General features: G+C 45.5%; 1 protein-coding gene across 1 annotated transcript; it reads right to left on the reverse strand.

The window, feature by feature from the left end:
- Positions 1-364: 364 nt before the first annotated feature.
- Positions 365-12692, reverse strand: LOC136578381 (RNA-binding protein 12B-like). The gene is made up of 3 exons (XM_066578407.1): positions 12617-12692; positions 10370-10421; positions 365-2470 (listed from the first exon to the last, which is right to left on the reverse strand). Exon 3 carries the CDS (start codon positions 2445-2447, stop codon positions 618-620), a length of 1830 nt encoding a protein of 609 aa, XP_066434504.1. The 5' UTR covers positions 2448-2470; positions 10370-10421; positions 12617-12692; the 3' UTR covers positions 365-617.
- Positions 12693-12888: the final 196 nt, after the last annotated feature.

The raw sequence follows: 12888 nt of genomic DNA on the forward strand, positions 1-12888 counted from the left end.
GGGCCTTATGTCGCATATTCTGCAGTAAAATAGAACATGCCGCGTTCTACTTTCTGCGGGCAGATTACACAATTCCAACTCGCTAATGTGAGCGGAAGTGCGTAATCCAATGCATTTGATTGATTTGCGGTAATACGCTGTTCATACGTTGCCTTTTCATACTGACTAATAATCTATTACTACATAACGTTTGTGGGGTGATGTTCACGGCCTAGGTGTTCCAAACTAGTACCCAAAACACAAATATGGAAAGAAAAAAAAAAAAGGACCGATTTATCCGACACTGTGCTCTTCACAAGAGATCATGGATGCAATTTTAATTCCGAAGTTACAAAGTTGTACTGAAATTACAGCGGAAAAGTGATTTTCAGAATTGATATTTTGCTGCTTTATTAATGTAATGTTAAAGTCTAATCTACAATAAATTGGGGGGAAATAAAATCCTTGTGACTTTTTTTTCTATTAAACATTTCACTTTGTTCAAATTAATCGATTTGTCACATAACACAACATTGGCCAATATGAAGGACATTGTAACAATTCGAAAAAACAAGCTCATTGTTAAAAGGTAGGGAATTACTAAAGGCAAACACTTACCAAGGAAACGTCACCAGAACTCAAAACAAACTGAGGAACACCTGCTTAAGGCCCACTTCTTTCTTGTTAAGGGTCGTTATGGCAGATTCTGCTTCTGCATAATTTTGCATGCGCACAGTGGCTACGCCCTTTTCAATATTTTTAAGATTCACAGAGCTCACTTTGTAGTCATGAAATAAGTCTAAAATTTCGGCAACGGTGACAGAAGCAGGCAAGTTTCTAATAAACAGTAAAGTGACTGCACTGTTTTTTGCCTCTTCAGTCGGTTCCTCTTCGCCACCAATTGCATCCTCCAGACCTTCCTCCATAGGATTCTCCTCGGTCAAAGTGGCTGCCTGTACAAAATCCGATCCTGATGGGTCTTTGGGTTGTTTGCTCGATAGCGGCACACTTTCCGAATTGGACTGTTTCCCTGCCTCTTTGGAGTCCAGCGCTGTTTTCTCTCCGTTGGTTTGCTCCGCTGGTGCGTTCTCACTGGTAAGGAGATCAGGTATTGCATCCGAAGTAAAATCAGGCATCTCCTCTGCTTCAGTAACTATGAACGCATTTGCTTGATTAGCTTCCTGCAATGCCTTCATTTGCTGCTCCGTAATGCGGCTCAGGAGGATTTTAAGTCCTAGATAGGTTTGTTTATTTTCTGTTTCTGCTTTGGATGCCACTTTTTCATCTGCAAATGTTACCAATGCTTCTCCGAGCCCGACCCCTTTATTGTCTTGTAAAAGAAAAACGTCATCTTCTTTCACAGACGACCCAGTAAAGAATTTCTGGACATCGGCTTTAGTAATATCAAATGCAAAATTTCGCAGATATAAGTACTTTCGTTCTTTTGAGGATCGACTTGGAGATTTTTTCTTGTTTGTGCTATCTTTACAGACTCTGACTTTCATACGATCGATTAACTCCAACATGGCCTTTTTGGGAATGGGTAATATATTTACAGTGTGGCCCTTGAAACTTTCCTTGTTCAAGCCGAGTGCTCTTTTATAGTCCTTTTCTGTAGTGAACATGGCGAAACCTTCTCTGGTCCTTTTGCCCTCTTTGTCAACTAGGAAGGTAATCTGAGAGTCTTTCATGTCAAGATCAAAAAAGAACTTCTTGATATCTCTTTTCTCAGCTCTATAGCTCAAATTAATAAGATGCACAAAATATTCACGCACATAAGGTGATCCACGTCTACTTCTTCTCTTTACTGGTGATCTGGATCTGCTCCGTCGTCTTGTATTGAGACGAAAACGCGGAGGAGACCGTCGCCTCTTTGGACCTTTTTCTCCATCATTTTTGATCCATTCAAGCTCATTAGAAAGCTTGAGTGTTGTTGGTGAACCACAAATGAGACGATTGTTGAGTTTCAGTCCTTCGCTAGCATCAGTACTTCTTCCAAACTTAACAATGGCATTTCCATTCCTAATTCCATTTACGAATTTCAAAAACAAGACATCTTCCACAAGGAGACCCCTGAAAAACTCTCGTATTTCCACTTTTGTGGCTTTGACTGGCATCCCATGTAAGTATAAATATGAGAATGTTAACGGACCTCTTGAATTAACCTGTGGGCTATATGAAGCACTTGTTGATGGCCTAAGTCCTATCTGGAATATCTCCAAAGCATGTCTCATTTCCTCTTCATTGCTGTATGTCAGATGGATACAGGAATCCTTAAGAAGATGTCCTGACAGGCTCAAGGCATACCGGGCATCTTCGTAGGTTGCAAACACAATATAAGCTTCGCCGAATCTTCCCCCAGTGATATACACACCTCCTCTGGGAATATTCAATCCGCAAAAGAACTGTCGAACGTCAAAAGAATCTGCTACAGCAGGAAGACCCCGCAGCCGGACGACTAGCGACATTTTCGGGTTTAAAGCAATTACACCTGCGGATAGGGAAAGAAGTGTATAATGTCTGTAATTTTCTTGCAATTAGAAAATGGATAGGTGTTACTGATAAAAGCTAATTTTACATTATGGGAAACAGACACAGATTTTTCTATGTGGATTCCACCTTGAAAAAAAAAAACAAAAAAAAAATAGCAGTTATGCAGATGTAGGGTTGCAGGCCCGCACAAAAATTTTACCCTTTCCAATGAGCAAATCCCTGTGCAGAATTAATTATGCAAAATTGGCATTAGGACGTAACATGTCATTTTTTCCCCACAAGCGGATATGAAATCTTCGAGTGGCCAAAGTCAGCCCAGATTCCCATTTAAAGTAACTGAATGGGGATGTGCCGCAGAATCATTGCGGATTTCGCATTGAATAATCTATCGTGTCAACATACCCATAGTAGCATCTGGTAGAGAAAAGCACATTACAGGGATATAGTGTAAAACAAGCCTTACTAATGCCAGGGCCATACAGAAACCTTTGAAGCACAGATATTATTCTATTATGTTTCACTTAGGCGGCCTGCACACGGCAAAGACGAATTCCGCATGCAGGAGCCCGCAGCGGAATCAGACCCTGTGCCCAGCTGGCATCCGCATGCACCTGCCTTTTACTCCCTTCATTTGTACTATGGATGGTCACAGTGAGCCTTGCGCAGTAGATTCTTTTTTAGATGTTTATTTTTCCCGCGCGGTCGCTAGGCGATGATGCGGAATCGTTGACCTGTCCGCAATGTCAATTGCGAATGGGCCACAGGTCGGACAGCTTTCATTGACTTCAACGGAAGCCGTCCGTGCAGGCACTGCAAGAAAAAAAAAAAAGAGCATGCTGAGATTTTACCTCTGCTCAAGGAAACCGATATTCGTTTCAGCGAGTGTGCAGGAAGAATTGATTTTCCATAGCATACTATGCAGAAGTATTTGCTGCGGATCTGCGATGCGAACGCCGATCGCGGATTCCACAATGCAAAGCTGTTCATGTGCAGGCGGCCTTACATGGGACGACTGTCAGCTAAACGATCTGTACAAGAGCGGACGTCACCGCTAGTTGTTAGCGCGCGTGCAGAGCACTTAGAAAGGCAGATCACTGCTGAAGAACTGCTCACTTCTCGCTTCACATTCTATATGAATCACAGAGCAAGGAGCGTTCACACGCAGCGAGAAGTGAGCGAATCAGCGATGATTTGTATGCTACTTGAAAGTGATTGACAAATGAAAAGTAAACAATAGTAAACGCTGGTTTTAAATGGGGTTGTTCCGCTTCTAAGACCTCCTGCACACGGGCGGATTTGCATTGTGGATTCCACAGCAAATGCCACCCATAACATGCTATGGCAAAATGAGATTTCCTCTACACGAGCTGAAATGAATTGTGATTTTCTGCTTGCGGAGGAGAAATCGCAGCATGCTGCAATTTTGTGCGGCTTCCGTGCGCACAGCTTCCATTGAAGTCAATGGAAGTCGTCCACCCCGAGGCGCTTCCGCAATCATCATTGCAGAAAGATCGCGGAGATCCACATCATCACCTAGGGACAGCGCAGCATAATCTGTAGCGTGGTCAGCACAGATTATGAAAACTACGGACAGGTACGCGGGGTCGCCGGTCGGGCACAGTGTCGGATTCCACTGCAGTATCTTGCATGCGGAATCCGACCCCGCTGTGCGCAGGCAGCCTAAGTCAGATTACCTATCCTCAGGATAAGGCCGGGCTCACATGACCAGATTTGAATTGCGTATTCCGCAAATCGCATCTGCACATATGATCCACAGTAGAGCGCAGGCATTTAAAGGCATGCATTTTAAAACTTTCCTTAACAAATCGCAGATACGAATTGTGCATTCTCTATTTTACCACGGAATCCGCATGGATGGCTTCCATTGATGTCAATACACAATTAACATTGTGTATAGGCTATGGGTACCCGCATCATCGCTAAGAGACGGTGCGGGAAATATTAAAAAAAACAAAAAGAACTGTACTGCGCATGAGCGCCTACGAGCCTCAGCAATCATACGCAATACAGTTAAGTGAGGTACGCAGAGCTCACAGACTGAATTCCCTAAGGGCCTCCTACATGTGGAATTGGGTCCACTCGTGTGAGCCCGGCCTCAGTCATCAATAGCTGATCAGCAGTAAACCAATCAGCTGATTGCTGGGGCCAGTGTTCTAATGTAATATCCCATTTACTTCAATGAGACTCAGCCTACAGTACCATGCCAGGCTATTACAATATACAGAGCTGTTTGCTTTCAGCAACAAAGCAACTCCATACATTACTATAGCAGTCCCGGTGACCAGATGATCAGCAGGGGTCCAGTACAGCACACCCCTGCCAATCAGCTATTGATGACTTATCCTGAGGATAGGTCATCTTAGAAGTGGAACAATGCCTTTAAAGGGGCTGTCCCACAAAACAAAGTTATCCCCTCTCCATAGGATAGGAAATAACTAACTAATGAGGGTCCAACTGCTGGAACCCCCACGACCATAAGAATGGGGCTCCTGAATAGCAGTCAAGCATGTGCACAGCAGCTTCCTTCATTTCAATGGGTCTGCTGAAGATAGAGTGTTTGAACTCAGCCATTTCTGATAATCCCATTGAAATGAATGTAGCAGCGGTGCACATGGTTGAGCGCCGCTCCATACATTTGGGGACCTTTGGGAGCCCTGTTTACACGATTGGTGGGGATCCCAGTAATTGGGATTTTGCCAATCAGGTGGTTTTCCCCTATCCTTTTGATAGCAGATAACAGTTTTGTGGCACAACCACTTCAAGTCCTCATGAGAACACATCCTTAGGCTAATGCTTGACCATGACTTTTACTAAGCAATCTCAGGCATAGTAGGACCAAATCTTGTGATGCACTTCGGGTCGGTATTATTGTATCTTGTCACCACCAGGAAGTTAGAGGTTTGACAGGGCTTGGATGCAGGAACGCCCCTGTCACACCCCTAACTCCCGATCCGGTGAATGCAGTAAGGTCCTTGATGGTCCTAGCTGCAGCGTTGGTAGTGATTTTTGGCAGCCCTGGAGGGTTAGGGGTTCATTTTCAAGTTAGGCTTACATTATTTGCTGTAAATGCAGAAGCTTTTACAGCTAAAAATGTAAGTCTAACTGGTAAACTAACCCCTAACCCCAACCCTCCAGGGCTGCCAAAAATCACTACCAACGCTGCAGCTGTCCCTGCGCTCCGTAAGTGCTCCGTCTGGGCAGTTTTTTGCAGCTGCTGTGAGCTGCGTCTTGCCCGTCAATTGCGTCTTGCCCACTCACTCACAGTTGCTGTCCGCTGTGCGTCTGCCTCAGCCGCCCCACCTAGTTTTGCCGTGGTCCTCCTCCTAGGGTGTCAGGATGGCACTTGGGAGGATTACACTGCCCACCACTAGTGCAGTCGCAGGTGTCCTCTGGCGACTCTCCTGCCGCTCCCAGCCTCCACGCTGTATTTCTTCCAGCGTCTCTGCTGCCGCTCCTAGGCTCCACTCAGTATTGCTGCCGTAGCTGAACGCCAGTGCCCGCTGTCCTCCGGCGGCTCTGGTTGGGCCGCGCGCACCCTGCTTCGCAGCTGTTCTCCTGGTCTCTATGCATTTAGTAACGTCCCGCAGCCAATCAGAAGCTGGGGGCGTTACTAAATGATTTGACAGCTGCTACCTTGCAACCACCCCTAACTTTCAGTGGTGACAAGGTACAATAATACCCTTCACTTTTACTAGAATGTGACTTTTCCAAGTAATATCCAAGTAGTAACCAAATGCCCCTTCAGAGCAACTAGGTGTTGTGCATTAAAAAAGTATGCGACATAATGACTTTGTCATAAGTGTATTTGAAATAGTTTAGCTCAGAGCTTACATCATTAAAGGGGTTGTCTCGCGAAAGCAAGTGGGGTTCAGCACTTCTGTATGGCCATATTAATGCACTTTATAATACACATTGTGCATTAAATATGAGCCATACAGAAGTTATTCACTTACCTTCCCTGCGCTGGCATCCCCGTCTCCATGGCTCCGTCTAACTTCAGCGTCTAATCGCCCGATTAGACGCGCTTACGCAGAAGGGTCTTTTGCCTTCGGGTCTGTCAGGCAGCAGGGGCGTTCTGGCTCCGCCACTTCTGCACGTCATCGCGTAGCTCCGCCCCGTCACGTGTGCCGATTCCAGCCTCCTTATTGGCTGGAATCGGCACACGTTACGGGCGGGGCTACGCAATGACGCGTAGAAGGGGGCGGAGCCAGAACGCCACTCGTGCCAGACCGAGCCGAAGGCAGAAGACCCTTCTGCGCAAGCGCGTCTAATCGGGCGATTAGACGCTGAAGTTAGATGGAGCCATGGAGACGGGGACGCCAGCGCAGGGAAGGTAAGTGAATAACTTCTGTATGGCTCATATTTAATGCACGATGTATATTACAAAGTGCATTAATATGGCCATACAGAAGTGTATAACCCCACTTGCTTTCGCGAGACAACCCCTTTAACATAAAACATTTAAATAAATGCTTTAGCAATCACAGGATTATCAGCAAGAGGCCAACTGTCAATAGTAACTTTTGTGGTATTTTTACATGACGCTAGTAATCTGCAAAATTTGCTCGATATCTGCATTGTAAATTAGTATAAAATAGTTGTGGGCAGATTTCCACATCCAAATGGGTGACATCTACAAAGTATACATGAAGATAGTGCATAATATCGTGCAAGCTGAAAATCTGCAGCAATATTAGGTAACCGTATGAAATAGATAAACGCTACCAGGAATCACATCCGAACAAAGGTAAGACCATGTTCAGACCACATTAATTGGTCTCCGCTTAGCAGATGCGCTGGAAAAAGCTCCTGATATACATAGTCTAGGACTCAATTAATCCAATCAAGGCCAAAAAGACTGTCCCTTATGGCTTCCATCTGCATACCATAAAAATGTATGGAATAATCTAGTCCATCATACATTTACCATAATAGGACGCCACGGGCAACATTTGGCACTCTATGCCTATACAGTGGGACACATCACAGGCTTCTATGGGTAGTATACATCAAACACTAATAACTTGATGTGAACAGGACCCAAGTCTCTCTTTAGAGATCTCCGTCTGGGGCCATGTTGGGAGCCTACAGTGCAGATTCCAAAATACTTGACAGACACATTCGTAGAACTCAGTGGGCTCTATTGAGCAAAAAATCTGGCATGAGCATTATGGATTCCACTACAGAAGGAGACCAAAACGCACTAGTGCTTCATTCACTTTCAATGGGACTGCGGAGATAGCTGAGCAGCACCTGCTTGAGTATTTCTGTCAGCCCCATTGAAATGAATTGAGCGCTGACTCAGAGATGTAAATGCTGGGGGAGGAGCGAACCTTGAACTGACCAGCAGAACATGGGAGTCCTATTCTCGAGATCAACGGGGATCTCAGCCAGGGGGAGAACTTGTAATTGTATTTCAACCCCTTTACATGGGTTAGCTATTGTAGTTACACAAAGTCCAAATGTGTGCTAAACTCCGGCATACTTAGAATGCACTCACTAAAACATTTGCTTTAGTCCCGCCCCCTATTTCCCATGTCCTTGACCCCCGTTAGTGCGATGGTCTTTCTATAACATAGCTGCACATGGAGGAATGTGCAGCAACAGACGGCTGTCCAAAACCTTTGATGAAAGCCGATGCGCTAGTTTCCTCTGTGCTTCACGAGTTCCGGACAGTCACATGCGCAGTGGCTTTTAATGGAAGTCATGAGCTCCTCCGCATGTAACCATATTATGAAACAGGGAGCATGGCTTCATATTGGAAGAAAACAGCTGAGAACTTCTAAAAGAAACGTATTGGCAAGTTCACTATTCTGAAGTTTAGCACACGATTAATGTATTGTGTATCTAGACTGGCCGACTGGACAAAAGCTTCAAGTAGTACTGCAAGAAAACAAAAAGTGCAAATTTACTACAACCTCCCCATGCTGGCAATCTGGAAAAGTACTGTGATGCTATGTTCCCATGAAACAGAAGTGCCTAAAGACACCACAAGTGGTTAGAGAACGCCTGGACAAATCATTCCCAGTTCTTAGATCTAGTCCCACTGTGGTGTTGATCAGACATTAGGACTCCAAAAGATACATTACAACGCAGAGGACAGACCAGTTGCCAGCTCAAGGCCCCTTTACACGTAATGATCAGTCAAAATTTGTTCAAACAACTGAAAATGAGCGATAATCGTTACATGTAAACAAGCATCGAGCTGTTTTCATGTGAACAATGATTTTAAAGTGAACTTAAAATCCATTGTTCAGCTAGTGAGAGATAAAGGCTGGCTGTCCACGGGCGATTTGTCATAGAGTGATCTGCAGCCATAACTATGGAAAGTGCAGCCCAATGTACACAAGTGTAAAATCGCAAGCGATTTTCCGCTCGCATTTAAAAATCGTATTATGTTGCGATTCTCTGCGATGAACCTATCATTAGAGAGAAGTTCACCACAGAAAATCGTGGTGACATTAGTGCTCCCTCGCGGCGGAAAATCGCTCGTGATATTCCGTCCCGCCCGTGTACACTCAGCCAAAGTGTCTCTCAATAGACTGCACGGGAGACGGCAGATAACATTGTGACCTGGCGGCAGCCATGAAAAAGACAATGCAGCTGTGTGCACAGCTAGGCGTGTGATTAATCACACACTGGGCTTTGCAAACAGCTCCTGTAGGCCATTTTACATGCAAATGAAGATGATAAAGTGTTAATGGCCATTTACACTTCATGCAAATAGATCGCAAAATCTTTTAGTCTTTTGAAAGATTATCTTTGCATGTAAATGGTCCTTTACTCCAAGGGAGTGATAGTTTAGAGATAATTCCAACATTGGGATCTGCACCCCTTCAATTATCCTCACAATGTAGTAGTTCAGCCCTGTTTTCATGGTAACAGATTCCGTTTAAAGTGTACCTATCACTTGACTGATTATACATGTTCTATCTCAAAAACTCTTAGACTACAAAAAAGTACATTTCTAATGGTGCCTTATTAAAAATAAATCTAAAAAAAATTAGCCTTTTAAATTGCCATTGTTTAATGCAAATGAGCAATCTTGAGATTTTGCGCTAGCAGAGGAGAAATAGCAGCATGCTACGATTCTGTGCGGATTCCGCATTGGACGTCTTCCATTGAAGTCAATGGAACCCGACCGAATTAAGGCCCTTCTGCAATCATCCTCAAGCGACGGTGTGGTGGCATAATCCGTACTGCACGTGTGCGCCGGTCGGGCCATCCGCAGTACAGATCAAAAGACCATCGAACAGGAATGCATTTCCCTCCGGCAAATCCGCCCGTGGACTGCTAATCCCGGGATTAGCCAGCCATGTGGAGATTTGTCAAAAATCTTGTCCACACGCGGCAGACAATCCGTCGCAGCAAAGCCGGTGCTGCAGTGCGGATTCCCGGGACGCAGCATGTCAATTCTTTTTTTTTTTTCCTGTTGCGGCCTCGCTCCTCTCTATGGGAGAGCGGGCGGCAACGGAAAAGCATGCAGCGAAGCTGACTCAAAACCCACGGCTAAGTGCCACAGGTTTTGAAGCTGCGCTAATCCCACGGAAATTTTGTGGTTTTTCGCTGTGGCAAAACCGTGAGATTTCCGCGGTGAAGCTGTCTCGTGGGAACTTACCAAAATGGTTAACTGTCATTTCTACTTTTAGTCATTTACTGGGAAGCATGAGGTGGATACATCCGTCCTTGCCATGTAATAGATACACAGGGGAATGACTTAAACAGGTACAGTTATCAGGGCGCCCTCGCTCAGGAACCCGTGTCCCCAATACAAGATGCGGCCAACAATGGAGCTTTCTACATCACACAAACAATTATTAGAGCTGCATTTTCATCCTTTTTCAATAAGAGGTTACATGTCAAAAAAATCGCATACCTGCACGTTATTTCTGGCAGCCGCTTGCTGGTTATTATATTTGTATTATTACCTGCAAACAGAAAAAAAACAAGGATGAATCACAGAAATATTACAAAACCAAAAGAAATGCTGGACTGTGCCTCCGGAATGATTTTAATATCCTGAATCTTCCCATTTTGTGATTTTTTTTTTGATACACCGATATGAGAAATTTTACTCATAAAGGGACCACTGTGCAGTTATTTTGCAATTTTTCACATGATTTTTGTAAAAATCACAGCAAATAATTCAATTTAATCGTAGTATGCGAATAGACAGTAAACAAACGACACATCAGATTTAAGACAGGCCACATGCAAAGCTGCTCAGCATGGCGGAAAAACATAGAAGTGGACATCTTCACCTCACCACTCCCCGGCCGCTGCAGCAACACTGACATTCATATAAGAGGACATGAGACCTTTCAGCTCGTCAGCGGCCGAAGCGAGTCTGTGATTGGCTTCAGTGGTTGCAGCTCGTTTATCGGTGATGCGATTGCTGCTGCAGGAGGAGGTAGGGCGCAGAGGGCGGTCGTATGCGCCAGGTATGCCTTCTTTTATGTTTTTCACAACACTGAGCAGTTTTCCCAACTTTTTGCTGACCTGGATAACTTATTTAAGCTAACTTCAAACGGGCGAGTGCGATATCAGGGTGTGATTCATGGCCCGATATGGTGCTCGCCAACACGTAATCTCCTTGCGGTTGTGAAGTGTTTTTATCTTAAATCGGAAAATGACACTGTACTTAAAAGAAAGTGCTAGGCCTATGTTTAACCCCTTCAAGGCCCTTGATGTACACGAACAGCATGGAGGGGATTGGGTTCCCACAAAACGCCATACATTTGGAAGACGTCAATGGAAGCGGCCATTCTGCAATCATCATTGCAGAACGGTCGTGGGAGCCGCGTCATCGCCATAGCAACGGCGCACTGTCCTCTGTACTGCGCATATGTGATGGCGCATCGGCTCGCACATCGCAGCAAAGGAGAAGACTCCGGGACAGGCAACGCTGTGGTCACAAGCCAGGCACCGGGTGGAACTTCACTACAGGAATTCTACGTGAAAACACGCACGGAAAACAAATAGTGGCACAGAAACGTCACTAGTAACACACAGCTTCCGCTCTGCGCCGGCTGGGCAGCAGCTGGCACAAAGATGAGCGGAGGAGACGCGGGAGCAGGTGAGCCGTGCTGGTCACTGCAGGGGCGCGGGTCGGATCCTGTGGCGAGCATTCTCACAGCGGCATCCGACCGGGCCGTGTGCAGGAGCCTAAAAGTGATAAAAAAAGTCAAATGCAAAATAGAAACTACAGCTCACCATGCAAGAAAAAATTGTTTTTTAAAGTTGTGGGTCTTACATTACAGCGATGGGAGAAAAAAAAAAGGAAAGTTGAATTATGTTCCAAAAAAGGCCGGGCTCACAGGCGTGTATTTGAACGGCGCCGTACGTGCGTATAATACGCGGTATATCACATACATTGACTTTCGCTGTTCCACTCACACTAGCGTGTTTTTTTATTGCGTATAATGCACGAATAAAAAAAAAACAATAACAGCATATTCTAGTTTACCGCGAATTGTGCGCGATGGAGCCCTATTATTCTTTAGCGCTGCACATATGCAAGTACATTGCGCATGTGCGGTGTTGACACGCATCATCGCTAAGCGACACAGCGGTAAAGCAAAAAAAAAAAAACTAAATAAAACCAGGAGGCGTGCGCATGGCGGCGTGCGTGAGATACACGGTCATGTGTAACCAGAAATCACTGCCCTACGTGGCGGTACGCCGCGGCGCCATACACGCTCATGTGAGCCGGGCTAAGTCATTGTTGTGCAGAAGCAAAAAAATAAATTAATTAAAAAATAAAAAAAATGGCAGCACTGCCCTCAAACGCACTTTTCCCCATCAACCATGATGGCGCCGCATGGCCCTAGACTGGTTGCCATGGGTAACAGCTTTGTTTTTGAAAAATCTCCATTTCTGGGCCGGATGAAGAAAAAGTAGAGAAGATTCTCACACAGCCAGACTCCCATCGGGCAGAACAGAAGATGAAAGCCGTGAGCGGAAGCATCACACCTCACGGAGAGAGGGAACTACAAACACCGAGGAAACTAGCCTATGGACGCGACGCTGCTCGGTACCACACGGTCCCCCTGCAGGTGTCGGCCTCCCCCGTCACATATCTGAGTCTAACACTAACGCCAATCATCAATATAGTCATATATACCATGGACTCCGAGCCCGGTCCTCCGCTACGGGGCCTACACCACGACGTATGAGGCGAAATGGCGGCCTCGCGCAGCGTTCTCCTCACTGCGCATGCGCGCAGTTCCGCTTTACCTCAGCCGTCACTCAGAGCCCCTCAAAAACCGCGTCTAGTGCCTTTACCTGTCATTCCTAAAAGAAATACGATCGGTAAGCCATAAATGCTAACAATACTATCACATACCGCCGAGGCTGCAAACCAGCAAAATGTCTGCGCTCTGTCAGCGACTCTTG

The sequence above is a fragment of the Eleutherodactylus coqui genome, chromosome 9 (assembly GCF_035609145.1).
Source record: "Eleutherodactylus coqui strain aEleCoq1 chromosome 9, aEleCoq1.hap1, whole genome shotgun sequence".
Lineage (NCBI taxonomy): Eukaryota > Metazoa > Chordata > Amphibia > Anura > Eleutherodactylidae > Eleutherodactylus > Eleutherodactylus coqui.

What these genes read in the sequence shown, in the direction of transcription:
- LOC136578381 (XM_066578407.1), bottom strand. Translation starts at nt 2,447, where the DNA reads ATGTCGCTAGTCGTCCGGCTGCGGGGTCTTCCTGCTGTAGCAGATTCT.